The sequence below is a fragment of the Meleagris gallopavo genome, chromosome 7 (genome assembly GCF_905368555.1).
Source record: "Meleagris gallopavo chromosome 7, MGAL_WU_HG_1.1, whole genome shotgun sequence".
Lineage (NCBI taxonomy): Eukaryota > Metazoa > Chordata > Aves > Galliformes > Phasianidae > Meleagris > Meleagris gallopavo.
This window is the reverse complement of record NC_139410.1, coordinates 13,195,869-13,214,719: the sequence shown is the minus strand read 5'-3', so window position 1 is coordinate 13,214,719 and position 18,851 is coordinate 13,195,869. Positions and strand designations below refer to the sequence as shown.

Here is an 18,851-nt window from a genome sequence, read left to right as displayed (position 1 = left end):
GCTCCCAGCTGCGCCCGCCGTTCCCCTCAGTGCGGGGCGCTCCCCAGGCCGAGCAACGCGCGACTTCCCGCCCCCCGGAGCGCCCGGGCCTCGGCGCACCCACTTCCTCCACCAAGGCGGCGCGGCGCTGCTTACCGCGGGAGGGCGGGGAAAGGCGCCGGGAGACGAGGAGGAGGGCTCGGGAGGGGCCGACGGGGGGCGGGGGCGCGGCCCCATAAAGGGCTCCGCGCCGGGCCCGGCCCCACAGTGTAGTGAGCGGCGGAGCGCGGGGCTGGCAGGTAACGCCGCGTATCCCGGTCTGCGGCGGGCGGGGCCGCGGCCGTGCCTTTGTCCTTCTCTCTGGTGCGGCGTTCTCTGCGGGCTGGGTTGGGGCTAGTCTTTTGTTATCGTTTTTTAACGTGGTTGAGTTTTTTTGTTTGTTTGGTTTTGCTTGTGTTTTTTTGTTGTTAGAAAGGTCCCTTTTCTATTGGGGTGCCTCTGAACGCTTCCAGCAGTCGTGGGCTGCCGGCTCCTCGGCGCCGCTCTGTGGTGCGGGGCTCCTCCCTTCGCCATCACGCAGTGCCCCCGTGCCGTGACGGCCCACTCGGGGCCCCGCAGCCCTCGTTGCTATGCTGATGACGGCCCGCTCCGTGCTGCGGCCTGGGGCTGGGCTGGGCTCGGGCGCGGCTGCGGCGGGCTGTCATGGGCGGGGTGGGAGCAGGGGTGGTGGGCTGGAGGCACTGCAGCGGCGATGGGCAGGCCCGAGCCGGAGCTCCTGTACGGCTGTGCTGCGAGGTGTTGCAATAGTTAATTAGCAACTTCAAACCAAGGAGTGCTTCGGATTCGCCGAAGCTTTGAACTGCTTGGGCTAAGTGTAGAAGGAGGTTCTTGTAGGCCCTTTGCTGACCTTTGGCAGCACCGTAGAGTGCAAAATCGAAGTGAAAAGGTGACAGAAGGAGAAAGTCCAAAGGAATTGTTCACGGAAGTGCGCCTGTTGGCGAGCTGGTCCTGCCACTGAGAGAAGAAGGGGACTGAGGCTGTGACCAGGGAGACCAACAGGGTGCTATCAGCTCCCAAGGAAGCATCTGTTCCACCATTCCGGGAGGATATACCTCAGTGGAGGCACATCTTTGTTTTCCCTCGTGGCAACGCTGCTGCAGAATTCTTAAGCTAGTTTTGCAAAACCTATTGCTGTGAGAAGACTGAGGTTGTCTGATCTTGTTTTGTGGTTTGATCCTCACTTAAACAAGTAATGGTGGGTGGGGCTGTGGTTTAAATGAATGACCAAAATTCCTTGGGCTGTGCAAGTTCTAAAAGCCAAACTAGAGTCTCCTGGCTAAAGACCTGTGCCTGGGCTATGGGACAGTGAGACAGTCCTTATTAACATTCCTGTTCCTGGAAAGCGGGCCCAAAATACTTGTATAAGTAAACTGAGCATAAGTGCAGTGTGATCAAATGATGTTAAACTTGCTCTTGAGAACTGGAAAGACCTCATATGAAGCATGATCTTATCTTTCTGTAGGATAGAACTGCCTGACTGGTTCATTTTTTCAATTTTATGCACTCATGTTAAATTGGGTAAAACAAGGTTGTGAGTTACTGAACACTGAGCCTGTTCATCTAGGTAAAGCCATTCATGGAGCTCAGTGTCTGTTAGACTGTATGTTCAGGCACAAGGGCTTGGTGTCTCACTGTACTATCCCAGCAGCTACATACAAGAACTGGACTGTCTTGGGAGGGAAGAAAATGCCAAGTCATAGCTCTTGCATAATTGGAGTTGAGAACCAAGGAACTGGATAATAAAAAGAGCAGAGAACTGTGTTAGAGAAGTTGAGTGGATTGTGGGGTTTTTTTTGTTTGTTTGTTTTTTGTTGTTTTTTTTTTGTCAAGGAACAAAGTACAAGAGGTGGGGTAGAGTTCAGATTATTTTTTTTTTTTAAGGCTGAACAAATATCTATGGAAACTTCTGTTGCATGTAGAAAACAAATGTGTCCAGTATTTATTTGACCAGCAGAAATAAAGCTTGCCAGAAGAAAATTCTGTCAGTGTGTCCCTGCTTCCTTCTTCCCTGGAGAAGGAAGCTATTAAAGAATCTGATATGCTGATCTTAGTGCCAGCAGTCTGAGCTGTCATTAAAATAAATGTCAACCTGCTTTTTTTTTTTTTTTTTGAGAAAAAAATAGGAGAAGCAGGCAACTGGACTAGAGCTGATGGAGTCACTAAAAGTGCCGTCTACTGGTGTGAAATTTGAGTGGAAAGAGTTTGACCATGCTTTCAAATTCCTTTGTGAAACCATAATTCAAGCTCTGAATTAAGCCCCTGCCCTTAAATCTCAATTGTTAACCTTTTACTTTATCCCCAGATCTCTCTGGGAGCTGGGATTTCAAGAACAGTACCATTTAGATTTTCTTAGGACTTCAGAAGTGGTTATGTGTGCAATATTAGTACCTCTAATTGTGTTGTAAAAATGCAGAATACATATGTTGGTAGTTTTTAACTTAGGACTTTTTTTTTAACTGCAGATCAAGATGTCTAAAAAAATCCATGGAGGGTCTGTTGTGGAGATGCAAGGAGATGAAATGACACGGGTCATCTGGGAATTAATTAAAGAAAAGCTGATTTTTCCTTATGTAGATCTCGATTTGCACAGGTAATTGCTCTTTATGACATCCAGCCAATTGGTACTGCAATTTGCATGTGTCATTAAGCATTGCTCAAGTTTCACTTATTGTCTTATTGCTCGTCCAGCACTTATGTGGAGAGGCTAATTAGCCCTTTTTATACCAGTAACATTCAAAGCTGACTCCTTGGCTGTTACCTCAAGGGCCAATCTCACTAAGTACTGTGAAAAATGTGGGCTCATGGTGAAGGAACTTTAGATAACTCTCCCGTGGTAGTCCCTCTGGGGATTCTTCACAGCAGTAAGCAGTGAATGCTTAACAAGAAGTTCCCTCACAGTCATGGTTTGCGTTTTCTTCTTCTGTCTTCATTTTCCAGTACCTGGGCAGACTGCATGGCTTCCTGCAGCCTAAAGAATTAGGAGCATGGGGTATTTCAGCCATTCCCTGGCTTGAAGCCTAGCACCTGTGAACTCTGAGCAGGTCTAGAGCTTCTTTCTGTCTCTGAAGACCTGCCCAGAAGGTGAACGTGTGGTTGTAGGGCACAAACTCTGACATATTGCCTCAAAGCTTGACCTGTGCTGCTGGCAGTATAAGCTAACTGTTGCAACTGTTCCCTGAGTCTAGGCTGTGCTCTACACTCCCTTCTGGGAAAAACAAATACTAGTAGCTGGTATGGCAAAAAAGAACGTGCTATGTATAGCATCTGGTCAAGCAGAACAAACAGTTTCTTTCCTTTCTGCCACTAAGCTTTAATTATTAGATAAATATCCAGCAGTGTTGCCCTTTTCTGTGTGGAAAGAGGACTTTAGTGGAAGCTGCCATTATTAAAACCACAAGTCTGACCTTGTACCCTGCTCTTGAAGTTATTTGTATGCCACCTACATCATGCTTTCTCCTTGCTAGTGTTGAGACCCAGACAAACAGGAACTCAGCAGCACAATATATATATGCACAGTCTGGAAGAACATCTATTTTCAAAGAAGGGTAGGAGGAGACAATGCAGACCCCTAGCTGAGCCAGCACAATGGCTAGATTCATGCAGAGCTGGCTGTGCTTCAGGGCTGTCCCACGCTGGGCAGTCTCAGAAAGCTGTTAAAACAGTGAGTGTAGGAAACGTGCTTCCTCTGAGTGCTTGAGGGAGACTATTGGCAGTTGTGCTGCCAGAGCAGGATTGTGGATTCATTGTCAAAGCAGTTTTCAATTTGAAGCCTGGTGTTGCTTTGTGTGCTTCAATAAATTAAGGAATCAGAAACCCTCAGTACAAGAGACTTGAAATAAAGGCCCATATTCATTTGGGGATTGTGGTGTTCCATATCATGAGAAAACCAGGCAGAAAGTTCCATTGCCAGGAAAATCAAAAGAGAAAGCAAAGATGCAGGCTGTGCTGGAAGATAGGCTCATCCATAAACTGAAGCTGTGTTTTGTGTACTTTCCCATTGATTGTTGAAATATCAGTATATGAGCCTATGTGTTTTATTAGTGAGGATGCTACCGGAGTAGGAGAGGAATAACTTCAGTTATGGCAGAGTGCTGGAATTACAGGCTCCAGTTTCTTTCCTATTGGATGTGAACCAGTGCCCTGGGCAATTCTGACTGTTTGTGGGTTTGTTACAGCTATGACTTGGGAATTGAGCATCGTGATGCTACAAATGATAAAGTGACCGTGGAAGCTGCTGAAGCCATAAAGAAATATCATGTTGGCATCAAGTGTGCCACCATCACTCCTGATGAGAAAAGAGTAGAAGAGTTCAAGTTGAAGCAGATGTGGAAGTCTCCTAACGGGACCATTAGAAACATCCTAGGTGGAACAGTCTTCAGGGAGGCTATTATCTGCAAGAACATCCCCCGATTGGTGTCTGGATGGGTGAAACCCATTGTCATTGGCCGTCATGCTTACGGGGATCAAGTGAGTCACTTCAGTGCTTACTTCTCTTATCTATCTGAACAGTCTTTGTCCTGAACTAGGACTCCCACCTGGAAAGTAGGTACTCACTAGTACTTTGTGCAGCACCTGGCAAGGAGTGGGAGAGCCTGTTTCATGCCTTTGTTTCTTAAACACTACAGTTGTATAAACAGTATTCATGAGCTGTGCTTAGATTAGATAGGGCTTTACATAAACATGGGGTGAACCTGTTCCTCTAAGTTGTTTTCCTCAATTCTGCAAAATCTTCCTCAAATGTTGTTCATAGTGAAAGCAGACAGGAGTGATTTCTAAAAGAGGAAAGTTGCCTTGGTGTGTGTGCCTTGAATCTGTCCTCTAAACTTGATATCAATAGCTGAGGTTTAAACAGCACTTCTGCATGGTGTTCATAATGGACACATCAGGTAGTGGAATGAAGCAGGGAAACTGGCTGGTGGAGGTAGTACAGGGCCACAGGAAATGGTCATATAGCACTCAGTGTAGTTGTCTTTGGGCAGTTTAGAGAACAAATATCAGCTATACTGCTCCCTTGGTAATGATGCCCTGCAAAGCAACCAAATATGAAAGGAGAGTCTTTCAAGAAGAGTGACTGCTTAAACAAATGAGTAAATTCAAAACTGAGGAAGAATTGTAAAATTAGCTGGGATGGGATGGTAAAATAATAAGGATCGACTCGGGGGGAGATGGGGGGGGTAATGTGGCCCAACATCTTTAGTAGTATTTAATAACTGAGAAGGTCAAATAATAATTAACAGTGGATTAAGGAGGGAGGATTAAAACCCTGCCAAAGTACAAGATTAAAGCAGAAGGAATAAAGTACAGGACATATTAGCAAGACACTTTTGTAACTTCAGAATACCTTAAGGAACAGATTCTCTCAATAGGAAAGAAACTACTTGGAAAAAGTATGACAGACTTCAAGGAAATGTAACAGTAAATAGTACTGTTCAGGACAGTTCAGAAAATGTGTAACAATTTATAGAACACCAAATTCTTATGACATCTGGAAGGCCAATCTGCACTACGATGGATAGAAGTAGTGGCTTTTGTTAAGATCCTCTAGAATTTAGCCTTATTCATGAGATCAGTGGTTGTGATATGAATGGCTTGGAGGGAGGGAGGGAGGGGAAACCTTTCTACTCAGAAGCCACAAAGCACTCTGAATACTTGGCATTTTAAAACTTGTGCATTTGCAAAAGTATATGCTCATCCAATTGATGGAGCCCAAGAATCTGCGAGCATTTTCCTATGAAAGGGAATAATCAGTCTGATGCAGGCAGACTCTTCAGTACTTAGCTCTTTCCTCTCCAGTAAGATACTCCAGGGACCACATGGCCAGTGTAAACAGAATGTATTCAATAGATTTATTTATTGTAAATATATCTCTGCACCTTATCCTGTCCTGGACTATCTTCATAGTTCTGTCCTCCTGATAAATAAAACTATCATAAAATTATCATGGCAATTTTTTTTAACAGTACAGAGCAACTGATTTTGTGGTACCTGGGCCTGGAAAAGTAGAGATGACATACACTCCAGGAGATGGAGGCAAACCAGTCACCTATCTGGTCCATAACTTTGAAAGTAGGTACTATTTCTAAGTTTTGCTTGGAACTGATATTTCTTAGTTTAGTTCAACTTTGAATTATTAGTCAGATCTATCTGATGGTAGAGTATCTCTCTGGGAGGTAAAGGATGGAGAAGGCTTGGGTCTCTTTTATCTGTCTGGGAAGTACTTAAAGTTACTTGAAACTTTCCTGGGATCAAAGTAGCACTTCAAATATGTAATCATACTAGGCTGGTCCTTGTTCCTTGTATAATGAGTCTGGTGGTGACACGCATGCTCTTCCTTCTGTTCAGAGGGGAACTTGCTATCTAAACAGTGCTTGACCTGAGGGGAACTATGTTTGAGAGCAATCCAGATATGATTTTTCCTGGCTATAGTTCATCTTGCTGTGCTCTATATAGCTTTCATATGTTGTATCCTGAATGCATCTTTCTCAATAAAAATGAGAACTAGGCCAAGGTAGGTAGGAAATTTGACAAGAGTACTCCTGTTTGTATAGGCTATAACTGTTTTCATATATGCATTCGGAAAGGTAACTGTGTCCTGGCAATACTGCTTTCCTGATGCAGGTATTGCTAGGCTTGGAAAGAGAAGTTCTGACTGTGCTGGGCTGTGTTGCATAAAACAGTTAAACAATTACATACACCCTTCTAGAAACCAGAAACCAGTTTATGTAGAGGTAGGATCAAGGAAAACTTTACATCGGTTATCTGTTTTGTCTGTTAATGGTCAAAAGGTTCAGGATTTAAAGCTTGATGGTAACCTGTGTACATGAGCAGGCAGTGCTTTATTTCTAGCTACGGTGACCTAATACATCTATATAAACCACACAGATTAGCAGTTCATATGTATTTGGTTTGGGAACTGCTCTGTTACTTAATGCAGTTGATTTATCTGGCATTCTTACTTACAGGAAATCAAATATCTAGCATTTCTTGCTGTACAGCCTTCTACACACAATTCACCTGCTTTGCTGCCAGTTTTAATATGTTTTCATTTGATAGGTGACTGATGAGCTTGTACTGAAGATATCTGGCAGTCCTAGCTGTCAGTCTGATTCATTGTCCTGATGTGTAGCATCAGAAAGCAGAAAGCAAGGTAGTACCAGAGATAACACATCTCCACAGTCCATAAGGGAAGCTTTTGCTGTTGCTGAAGATGCCTTCAAACTTGATACCGATTCAAGAAATTTGAGTTCACAGTAGGATTGAAAGAAGCTTTCTCTTTACATGTAAATAAGTATTTGAATAAAACTTTAACAGCTGTTGCCGTAGCTACATGTGAAACCATGCCTCCTGAGAACAGTCTTACTAGATGATCAGACCTTGTTCTGCCCTTGACTCACTAAGGGAAGCAGGGGAACAACATGTATTTTCATTAGTAACAAGAGTTTTGTTCCATGCCAATACCAACTTCAATGACCTTGCTATCATTGCAAGCAGATAAATCTCTGGCTTTTCCCTTTTCTCTTGCATGCATATTCATATAGCAATTATCTGGAGAGAAGGACAACTGGCTATTGGAAAGGTTGGGTTTTTTTGCTGTTTCCAAAATAAAACAAATGTGGAGTGTTTCTAGAGCAAAGATCACTGATGAAGGTGCAACAAATTACAATGGTGGTGGTAGTGAGATGCTTGAAATGAAGAGTAGATTTACTTTTCAATACAAACACAAGTAACTCTTCTCTGTCAATGAGAAGGCTTTACTATGAAGTCCTACATGCTACTTCTATCCATCTCCAGCATTCCAAATGATCTGAATGTTAATTTTCCCCCAAAATAAACTGCTCAGTAAGTTTATGCGTGTTTCTTACGCGTCTGCATAATATTATATAAGTTATGTGAATATTGATAGTTCTTCAGAGCCTTCTCAAGACATTACCTTGCATTTAGGTGAGTGCTAAGTTCTTCACGCAACTTGCTGGAAGTGAGCCTGAGCAAGTGCAATCAGAGCTGCGGGGTATGCCAGACACATGCAATGAAGAGATGTAGGAAAGCTTAGACAAAGCAGGCTCTCATTACTGGAGCAAGTTCTGCAACATAATGGAAGTCTGAAGGCACAAAGAGCATAACACGAGCAAACCCATTTTTTAAGCTTTGTCTGAACCTCCTCTTCCATGCTGCTGCCTGCTGCTTCAGTGAAAAATACTTGCTATTATTTATCCCATTAGTAGAAATTCAAACACGTTCGCTCCTGTCAGTTTTGCTTCTTAAATGTGGATTAGGTAGAAACTTCTCAGGGGTATTAGGTGTGAAGATGTACTCAGCTGTAAAACAAAAACACCTTATATATATATCCATGTATTATAGGACTGTTCCAGCTTTGAGCTGGTAGTGCAAAGTGAATCTTCCCCTGAAAGAGTCAGTGTAAAAATGAAAAGTATATCAAGACACCTAGAAGTAATGCCAGCCTACCTGCCAGAGTATGCTATGAAGAGACTAGCAAATCCTTAACCAAAACTAAACCTCGTTGAATTCTGTCTGTTCTTTTGCTAACAGGCTGTGGAGGTGTAGCCATGGGAATGTACAATCTTGACCAGTCTATCAAGGATTTTGCCCATAGTTCCTTCCAAATGGCGCTGTCTAAAGGCTGGCCCCTGTACATGAGCACCAAGAATACCATCCTGAAGAGATATGATGGCCGCTTTAAAGACATCTTCCAAGAGATTTATGACAGGTAATTGTGGTGGTTGTGTACTTCCTACCACAGTGCATCAGTCTGCAGCAGAAACATGTCGAGTCCTGTGAACTTTTGCGGTTAATTCAGTATTTTCAGATACTTGGCAGTAATGGCAAACACCCTTCAGGAGGGCTGTACACCTTTTCTGTCATAATCTGCATTGTCCCACAGGACACAGTACTTAAGGCTTTGCAACATCTGGCTATGCTGTTCATCTCTGCTAACAGAGAGCCACAGGTTCTCTATGGGTTCTCCCACAGTTCTGAACAGACTCACATTGGCTGTAACAATTGAGGACGAAGAAAAGAGCAAAGATTATGAAAATTCTTCTGGATTTTGTGTTTTTTGTGTTGTTTTTTTTTTTTAATCTCATCCCCATACACCTCATTTTGCACACTTACTTGCACAAACTGTGCATCCTGTTTTAATCTATATATCAGAGTGTACCAATTTTTGTTTTCCAGAGAATACAAGTCCCAGTTTGAAGCCAAGAAGATCTGGTATGAACATAGGCTCATTGATGATATGGTTGCTCAGGCGCTGAAATCTGAAGGAGGCTTTGTCTGGGCCTGCAAGAACTATGATGGGGATGTGCAGTCTGACTCTGTTGCTCAAGGTATGAGAATTTTCCTCTGCTATGCTTAAGTAAACTCAATAGCAGTTTCTTATAGCGTTCTATCATGTCTTATGTAATGGCCCAAGAGATGGTGATGGGTTGCAGAAGTTATATTTCATACCTCTGGCCAGTCACGGAGCTATCAAGCAGGCACATAATTTGATTTCATTTTGACGAGAAGTTCCACTGAAGGTAGACCACATATTTAGTTGTATTCCTTTACCAGATAGCAATATAACCAACAGCCTTTCCGTTGTAATGGGTTGATCAGTGGTGAGAATACTGGCGCTATACAAATAAGCAAGAAAAAATTGAAGACCTAAAGCTAGTTGTCATGTGTTAAACTTTACAGATTTGTAGCGCTTGACCAAAATCCTGTGTAATCAAACTGCCCGATGCCAAAACAAATATAGATGAAGAAACCCACAGAGCAAGATGTGGCTTTATGTGAAATGTTCTTTCTTAAGTTAAGGCCAGTAAATTGCCTCCCACAGAACAAAGATGTGTTGGATTGCTGCACAAAGAAGCTTTCAAATACACAGATCTCTGAAACCTGCAGGGTTAGAGGGGGCACGAATGTCCAGTTCTGCCAGCTGACTGTTCCTTTCACTGAAGCAGATGCTGACATGGAATCGGTTTGTGTCTTATCCTCTCTTGGTGAGATACAAACTGGCAGCCCAACACTACTTGCTTAGGATTCTCTGCTCTCAAAAAAAAGAAAAAAAAAAAAAAAAACAGCAAGTTAGGTAGAAATATTAATGTTCTTGAAATGGGGCAGAATATCTACATATCTACACATCTGTACCTTGTGGTTCAGCAGCACTGCTCATGTAAGTTGTTATTTTGAAGTTTCAGAACTAGCCCATTAGTTGCAGCAGCTCTGGAGTTCAAGAATGCTTGCAGCAGAGTTCACAAAGCTCTCTCATGGCAGAAATAAGGGGAATTTAGATGAGGGCTCTGTTTAGAAGACTGAACTATGTATTCTGTAGGTTATGGCTCTCTGGGCATGATGACCAGCGTGCTGATCTGCCCTGATGGCAAGACTGTTGAAGCAGAAGCTGCACATGGCACGGTTACTCGTCACTACCGCATGCACCAGAAAGGCCAAGAAACCTCCACAAACCCCATTGGTGAGCTTCCTTTCACTGCCCTTCAGTGATCTCTACATGTGAAAGTACAGGTTTGGAGTAAGAATTCACACCCTTTCTGGAGAACCTAGCACCACAGAGTATTCACACTGGTAGTTCATAATGTCTTTCATGGAGACACTCAGAACAAAGTCAGGCTGTCATGGAGTGCAAGCAATAATTTTCATACAATTTAGTCTATGAGATGTGCTGTCATTCTTCTGCAAGTGATGGATTTATAGCCACGCTGGCCTTATGGTTTGGATTGGTAGCTTTTTATTTTACCCCCCTCTCTGATGGTCCAAAAAAAAAAAAAAAACCAGCTACCTATCAAACTGTCCTTTAAGTATAAATTCACCTAGAATGGCAGGTGAGAAAAAGATACAATGTAATGTATTACTAGAAAGAAGAGGCACCCTTCTGTCATAGGAACAGCTTACTGTGTAATCGGAGTCCCGCTACAGGTCTTTCTGACTTGGGGAGGAACAAAATAAAGTGGCAGACACAAATTTTCAGAAGTCAGGGAGTAGTTTAAGTTTTGCTTGTCTTTAGAGCTGCACAAAATATCAAGTATGCCTATCTGAAGATAGGAAGTCTGCTGGAGGAAAGAAAACACCTTTTTTTCTGTTTTCAGCATTATTGTTAAAATGTATACTGTACTACCTCAGTTTTGTACAACATAGGAGAATCCTAGAAGGAACAGAGTAATCTAGTGTTCTTTCTCAGCTTCCATCTTTGCGTGGACAAGAGGATTAGCTCACAGAGCTAAGTTGGACAACAACACTAGCCTCAAGACCTTTGCAACTGCCCTGGAAGAAGTGTGCATTGAGACCATTGAATCAGGTTTCATGACAAAGGACCTTGCTGCTTGTATCAAAGGCCTACCTAAGTAAGTGCATGAAATGTAAATCAGTTATGCTTGGCAGGGACTTGCTTGCTTGGTTTTCCTGGAAAAATGTTTGTTGGAAAATTAATTTAGTGTATATGGTGCTGGAGTTTGGTCACAGAGCAGTACTCTTCTGTAGCTGGTGTTCTACAACGGGTTATGAAATGTTATCTGCACCAAGTACCTTAATCTATGCTCTTCTGTCCTTGCTACCATGACAAATGCTTGGCAGAGAAGAAATAAAAGTATAAAGAAATTCTTTGCAGGCTAGGTACATCAGTCAGAACTTTTCCTGCCTGTTTATTAGGCTGGAGACCTACCTCACCTGGCTCCTTCTTTTCTGGGTCCTTTTCACAAGATGATAAATGGCTGACTGTGGTGGTTTCAGAAGCAGGGCTCAAACCTCTTTGAGCAATCTTCTCCCACTTTGAGAATTGAACAGCATGACAACTAATGTCTGTCTTGTTTTTTTTTCCTCCCTCAGTGTCACACGTTCTGACTACCTGAGCACCTTTGAATTCATGGACAAGCTTGCTGCAAACCTCAAGGGGAAGCTGGCCTCTCTGCCCAAACTTTAAGGCTTGGGTTCTACTTGAGGTCCGCTAAGAAATTCCCACTTAAACTGCAGTCTATGTGGCACTACATCACCATTGTGTAACATTTCAAATACTAGACAAAAATGAACATATAAACTTTTAAAATGTTTAAAATATACCTTTTTCTTAAACCTCTTGAGCTGCCAGGCTAGGTCTTACTTTGCTAAGCAGCTGAATGTAATAGTATTCAAGCTCACTGCTCAGAATGACATAAGGAATTTAGGCCCACAAACTTTTAAGAGAGGAACCTCAAGTTTATTATGATTTCCTTCTTCTCAAACTGAAAGCCAATCTGTGTCACATCTCTGGTCAAACTAGCAGTGACTTACTCTCCAACAGACCTGAGAAATCAGAAACATCCTTATTGCTCCAGTACTGTCCACTGAGTATAAATGAGCTCACAGGATTGTGACAGCTCTACTACAGCCCCTTTCTTAATGTTCTTTATAGTGCCAGCTACAGGATAGGACCCTGATAACAAGGAATTTGTTAAGTCAAAATTAGTATCTGAGAAGAAGCACTTAATAAATGCTGGAAATAAACCCCATAGGCTAAAAGCCTAATAAAACTGCAGCAGTATCCTAAATGCAGGCTGTGCATTTAGATACATTCCTCCAGACTGGATGTGAATCATAGGAACTGTTGTCTTTCCCCTTCCCGTGCAATTCACTAAGGTGCAGAATGTTTCTCCAGTTGTCTGGGGTATCGCATACACTTACTGTGATACAGCAAGTCAGCTTACGACTGTGAAGAACTATTCCATCCTTTTTTTTTTTTTTTTAATAGTTTAGTTCAGACTAAAATAAAAGCCAACTAACATTCTTTGTGTCTGTGTTTCCTTTATGTGATTAGGAGCAATGGTGAAATTCTTCCTCAGAAACAGAACTAGGTACCTTTCAGTGCAGTCCACTGCACACTGGGCCAGAGAGTAGGAACACGATGTAATTCTCTCCCTTCTCAGAGCACAGTTTTAATGTGTGGTGGCTTGTGGTAATGTGTCAGCTGCCCTGTGATGGCAAGCATCAAGTAGAGCTCAAGAATTTGAATCTATCACTTCCCTTGATACTTTTTGCGAATTATGGGAACACTTCAGTAAGTACAGGTTGGCAGCTCCATGCAGGTGTAAGTATAACACTGGGCAGCTGCTCGCCTCCTTGAAGGCCCCAGCTGGAAGGCAAGCCCTTGAAAACAGAAAGGCCCCACAAAAATCAGTGGATAATCCCCTGACTGACTTGGGGAGCCTTTTATAAAATGAAGCTTGTACATTAAATACTCTGCCCAAAGAGGTCAGGGGATAGATATCACAAAGGTTTTTTTTTTTAAATTATCTATATAGGAGACTTTATTTACACTTTAAAAAAAGCTGTACAGAACATTAAAGACATCCTAGTAAAAACATAGAAGCAGGAACTTACAGGCTACATGTTCAACTACTTCATCACTTCTTGCTTCTTGTCTCCCACTGATGTTAGCTTGCTTGCATTGGCACTGGGACATCCTAACGGAAGTTGTTCTTCTTTGATATTCTTGGTCAGTTCCTTGGTTTTGGGCCTTCTCTTCTTTTTGGTTTTGTAAACAGGGGAGTGGAGGAACTCTCTGTTTGTAAATGGGTCACCCCGCCTCAGTTTGCTGTGGAACCAGAAGCATTAAATTAAATCACCAGGAGATTTCTTGCATACACATTATTTCAGTCTCTAAAGTTTATGGATTTACTGAAATGCTTCCACCATAAGACGACTCAGTAGTAAAAGTTAATTCCTTATACAGTACAGCAGCAGCTGTACAAAGAGCAGTACAAAGAGTACTTTCTGACTCATTATGTAACCAATTCCTCACTAGTTCAAACAGTGATACTGAAAAACATAGTATCACTCCTAGCTAGCACAGACATTATTTTAATAAAATCAATTTAACAGAAGACATAATTTAGCAGCTAAATGTACAGTACAGACTTAACTATAAAGTACAGTAGCCACTGTCCATACTGAACCAGCAGCTGCTTTGTGAAAAAAAATACAGCTAGTTGTTTTGGTATTCAAATCCACTAGAAAAAGCAGATACAGATCCAACCTGCTCATAGGGTTTGCTGGTTTCACATCAGAGGCTAGTTAAGCTACACCACACTGCCCTCTCACTGCCATCCCAACAGCACAGGGGGAGAAAACATGAGGAGGAAAAGCTCATGAGTTAAGGACAGGGGATCATTCACCAATTACAGTCACAGGCAAAAATAAACTCAGCGTAAAAGAGATCAAAGCAATTTAGTGCTACTAACAGATTAAAGCAGGAAGTACTTAGACAAAAAAGTCATCTTTCCTGTTGCTCTACCCCCCCATATCTATTTATTTACTCTGAAGAGCACTGGGGAATGGGCTGTGGTTAGTTCACCACTTTGTCTCTGCCTTCAGTCACTCCTCCTACTCCAGCACAGTCTCTCCTATGGGATTCTGTCCTTCCCATACTGATTCTATGTGGACTTCCCAAGGCTGCAGCTCTTCAAGAACTGCTCCAACATACCATAGAGTGTAATTTTTTAGGAACAAATTGCTCCAGCACATGTTCAACAGGCAGCTGCTCCTCTATAAGCTCCAGTTCTGGCCAAGCATTTGCTCCTGTGTGGGCTCCCTCTCTGTGGGCTGCAACCTCCTTCAAGCCACATCCACCTGCTCTGCCATGGGCTGCTGAACAGGTATCTGCTTCAGCATGGTACCCCATGGACTGCAGGAGACTACCATGGGTCTCTCCACCAGCTGCAGGGGAACCTCCTCCCCCTCCTTCACTGATCTCAGTGCCTGCAAGGCCTCTACATTTTCTCAGTCATTTCTCCCAGCTCCTGTGTCCTGTATTTTATCCTCATACTAATCACTTATTAGCACAAGGGTACCACATATGCAGACTTGCTAAGAGATGTATTTGTTCAGTGAAGGAAATAACATGTTTGACAGCTTGCTAACAGAAGCCTACACACACTTATGCTAATGCAGAAGTTACACTTAACTGCATTGTGGTAAAGAGGGACTCATAGAAACACCAAGAATAGGAGGGACTGAAAGACCAACAAAACATCAGAGGATTTAGCCCTGGACAGCAAGTGTGTGAGAACAGAGCAGGAGTTCCAGCATAGGAAAAGTCATGGAATGAATAGTTTAAATCCCCACCACTTGAGACTTGGCTCTCTGTAGCAGGCTGGGTCTGGTCTTCGCCTGGATGCACGTTCTGATATTTCTTCCAAGCTGGGGACAAGAGATGGAGTCCTGGCATTGGTCAAGTCCTGTAGTGGCCTGATCTCTAAAGAGACACATTCACAGATGAGCTGATCAAAATAATTTCCAAGTATCCTTAGAAATACAGCTTCCAGATGTCTGCATCACCAGGTTTCTCTGAACTCTGCCTAAGCCTGAGTCTAATCACACCACCTCTAAACTCAGGAGACCATTTTTATTCCAAAATCCCATACTTGTTCCTCACAAATGAGTTCATTAATCAAATTAGGCTTCTCTCTGAAAAAATACAGATCTTTAATATTACAAATATCATTGGGCTCAAATGTAGTAGCCTCTTTCTGCAAAAATGGGAGTTGAAAGTTCTAGCATCAAGTTGACAGTCTGTAGAAAGCAAGCTTAAGGCACTCAGACAACCTAGGAGACTTCCAGCAAGCCTTCCCATAATGCAGGACCCTGCCAGATTTACTGTGGCTTTGAAAGTGAGGTCAGCCAAGGCTGTACGAAGTACAGTTCACTTGTAGATAGAACAGGCCTGCCTGTGAACACCTACAGAAGAAAAAAAAAAAAAAAAAAAAAGTGTCCCCACACAACTCCACCCCTAAAAAGTCAGCTTAACTGCTGAACTACTGCTAGAGCCACAGAATACACCCTCCAAATCCCTTGGAAAATAAAACAATGCCCCAGTAACGCTGACCACAGGCAGAGCTAGCATCAGGTTACACCTTTCAGCTGTTTGAGATCAGTTTTCTAAATAGACAAGCACATCCCATGGACAACGAAGCTGGCAAAGAAGGGACTCACAGGACATGCTTTCAGTGTTTTCCCAAAGTTCATGCATGTAAGAGCAATCTGAAATTCTTAAAGGAATGCTAGTATACTACATACAAATGCAGTCACAGGAATGACTGGTCAGTTTAAATGGAAGGGTAAATGCATGCTGATCTTTCAAACACATAAGAGGAACAGAAATACATGCATTGTCTGCACAGCCTTTAGTATTTACCCCCAAGTACAGGTCCCCTCCGCATTCTGCCACCTACCAGGTTCCTGTGGAGGCGAACTCTGGGAACAACGTTTAAAACTTGACACAACCTTGTTTCTTTCCCCAGATGCTTCTTCTGCCCTCCTTTCTTTAAATAGCAGAGAGCTTTCTGGACAAAGAGATTTTTCTGGAGTCCCGTTGCCTTTGGTCTCTGAGTTTTTGGAAACTGGTAGATCTGTAAGCCCACAGCTGACAGGCAAGTCTGTAGAACAGATCACAGAGGAGGACTCAAGGCTCTGTGACAGGTCCAAAAGTTTATTTGTAAGTGAAATGTCAGCTATCTGCTCTTCCAGGGAGGCACCCAGCTCAGACAGCAGATTGGTAGGGCAGGAATATTTCTCAATTAGTACAGTTTGCTCAGATACAAGTTCCGCAGAACTTTCACGGAGGACACTGGCATCATCTCTCTGTTTGTCTACAGAACTGGTCTTCAGAGGAGCAGAGGTTTTCCTCTTCCTCCGAGGCTTTGGTTTGCAATTGCTTTCCTTTTCCAAAGAACCAGTGTCGACAACTTTAGTTTGCTCCTTTTCTAGAGGATTCCCTGTTTGTTTTTTATTGTTCTGAGCAGCTTCCTTCCTCTGAACTCTGGGAATTTTGCTAGCTTTGCTCCCAGGAATACACCTGGATGGCACCATTTCATCTTTTTCAAAATCTGTCTGGACACAACCCAAGTTTCCTGTAGGATCCAAAGGACAGACAAAATAAGTCCTTTTTCTACATTTATTTAGTGAATCTTTTGTGCCATCTTTAGCTATTCCTTGAACACCTATAAATGGGACAAAATTGCCTTCATTTTTCTGACCACTACAACTGCTTTCTGTGACTGTCTTCCTCCTCCTTATCTGGCTGCTTTTACATTGCTCTTCAACTTTGGCCTCAGGTATTTTTTCTATGTTGCTCGGCAAATTCTCCTCAAAGTCATTTATTCGACTAATTACTCTAGTTTTTCTATTGGTTTTCTGTCTGATACTCTTTGTGGTCACATCTGATGAGTCTTCCTGTAAAGCACATGCACTTGAAGTCCCACCCCTCAACAAAAATAAGTTTTGCAGACTGCAATCATCTGAGGGAACTTCATGACTTGAAACAGTATGAACTGGGATTTTTAACAAGCTGCTCTCCATGCTTGGGATCTCAACTATTCCATCTTTCTTAACTTGCACTAAGTCACCACTTTCAAGACTATTCAGCTGTGGTGGGTTCACCATGTACGTTCTTCTGATTCTGACATTATTAGGAGAATGCAAACTCTGCACTGCACCAGAGCTTCTGTTCTTCAAGTCCAAAGCTCCAACACAAGCCTTCTGCTCCATATCAGAAGACTCCGACCCACTAGGCCATGCTGCAACTTCTGACAAAGTAGGCTTCTTTGCATTTCGAGTATTCTCTTCACTTTGAGGTATATCAGGACCATTTTTTGCACTGGTTTTCATCATATTTGTTTTCTTTCTTCCTGCGCTTTTTTTTTTAACAGCCTTTTTCTCATCAGCTTTACAGTTAACTTTACTTTTAATCTTTACAGGAACAAACTCCATGATCGCACTGGAGCTGGAATCTACTTCAACGCTACACCCAGGTTCTTGAGCCTGTGGCTGATCACAAAAAGCTTCTTTAACTGAAAGTCTTCTATTGGGACTAAGAGTTGCTTCAGTGGGTGAAGCCAGTGAGCTGGGAGATTTTAGCTGTGGCTGCGTATTGCTTTCACTGAAACTGCTGCTATCCTTCACAGTACCACACCAGGTTGCCCGAGCTGAACTGACACGTGGGGTGATATCCACACTTGAAGACTGAGTGCTTGTTGCAAACCAAGTGGAACGTTTTCTCCTCTGTGTAACGTGCCCTTGTGAGAGACGATCACAGAACTGCTTCACCATTTCATCTTCATATGGAAGTGGACAACTTTCCCAGGCAAGTGCTGACAAATTGTTGAGATTTTGTTGGGTGGCACGCAAGGACTCTGTTCGAAAGACAAAATTCATTCTTAAGACTCAGAAATGTAGCAGGCAAAAGTCAGTCTTTTCAGTACCACTACAAAACATGCACTGCAATCCTACCACAAAACCAGAAGATAGAAAAAGCATAATTTTTGTTCCATAGACTCCACAAACTCATCATAGTAACTGAATTACTCAGCTTTGGTCAGAACAAAGGCAGCCCAAAGCAAGATCCCTTAACCAGCTCTAATATAATAACAACTTTAGAACCACAGGAACTAATAGCTACAAGCTAAGGGGAGCTATGGCACTACATACATGCCAAATCATACCAACAACCAGTAAAGATGCGCTCACCTTTGAAGAGGCATGAGTCAAGAAAAGCCTCTTGCACTTCCGTTCTTTCACTCTGGTTCTTCCCATTTTCTTTCTGGTGGAACTGAGGCTTCCCAGCCAACTGTGGTGGCAAAGCATCTTCAGAAACAGACAAAGTTTCCAGGGGCTTATCAGGAGCACATCTCTGAAGATCTAATGAAGACTTCTGTACTGCTGTGGAGCTGCCACTTTGCTGTTTCAAATCTGTTGGCTTTGAAATGGGCACCCTCAGTGGCATTGCTGCAGTGCTAGTGGGAAAGAATAACAGCAATGGAGCATGTTCC

General features: G+C 42.8%; 2 protein-coding genes across 6 annotated transcripts in view; one reads left to right on the top strand and one right to left on the bottom strand.

The window, feature by feature from the left end:
• Nucleotides 1–136: 136 nt before the first annotated feature.
• On the top strand, nt 137–12,814 carry IDH1 (isocitrate dehydrogenase (NADP(+)) 1). The gene is made up of 9 exons (XM_010713521.4): nt 137–278; nt 2,502–2,629; nt 4,215–4,506; nt 6,000–6,105; nt 8,587–8,764; nt 9,232–9,383; nt 10,373–10,513; nt 11,237–11,399; nt 11,881–12,814. The coding sequence occupies exons 2-9, from the start codon at nt 2,508–2,510 to the stop codon at nt 11,972–11,974; spliced, it is 1,248 nt and encodes a 415-aa protein (XP_010711823.1). The 5' UTR covers nt 137–278; nt 2,502–2,507; the 3' UTR covers nt 11,975–12,814.
• The window catches only part of LOC100544088 (uncharacterized), a 13,098-nt gene continuing 3,348 nt past the window's right edge, over nt 9,102–18,851 (bottom strand). For 4 of the 5 annotated variants that reach the window (XM_019617071.3, XM_085228203.1, XM_019617072.3 and 1 more), the window contains exons 6-9: nt 18,550–18,815; nt 16,257–18,215; nt 15,151–15,280; nt 12,109–13,621 (exon numbers count right to left, since the gene is read on the bottom strand). In XM_019617071.3, the coding sequence (XP_019472616.2) occupies nt 13,423–13,621; nt 15,151–15,280; nt 16,257–18,215; nt 18,550–18,815 (2,554 nt within the window). In that variant the 3' untranslated portion in view covers nt 12,109–13,422. Of the gene's footprint in view, nt 10,085–12,108; nt 13,622–15,150; nt 15,281–16,256; nt 18,216–18,549; nt 18,816–18,851 lie in introns of those variants that run through there. The other variant, XM_085228202.1, reaches the window with a different exon arrangement.

Excerpts from the sequence above, each read along its gene's own strand:
- IDH1 (XM_010713521.4), top strand. The coding sequence starts at position 2,508 with ATGTCTAAAAAAATCCATGGAGGGTCTGTTGTGGAGATGCAAGGAGAT. Across the intron at positions 9,384-10,372 it reads GTCTGACTCTGTTGCTCAAG|GTTATGGCTCTCTGGGCATG; the intron begins GTATGAGAATTT and ends TGTATTCTGTAG. Across the intron at positions 11,400-11,880 it reads TGTATCAAAGGCCTACCTAA|TGTCACACGTTCTGACTACC; the intron begins GTAAGTGCATGA and ends TTCCTCCCTCAG.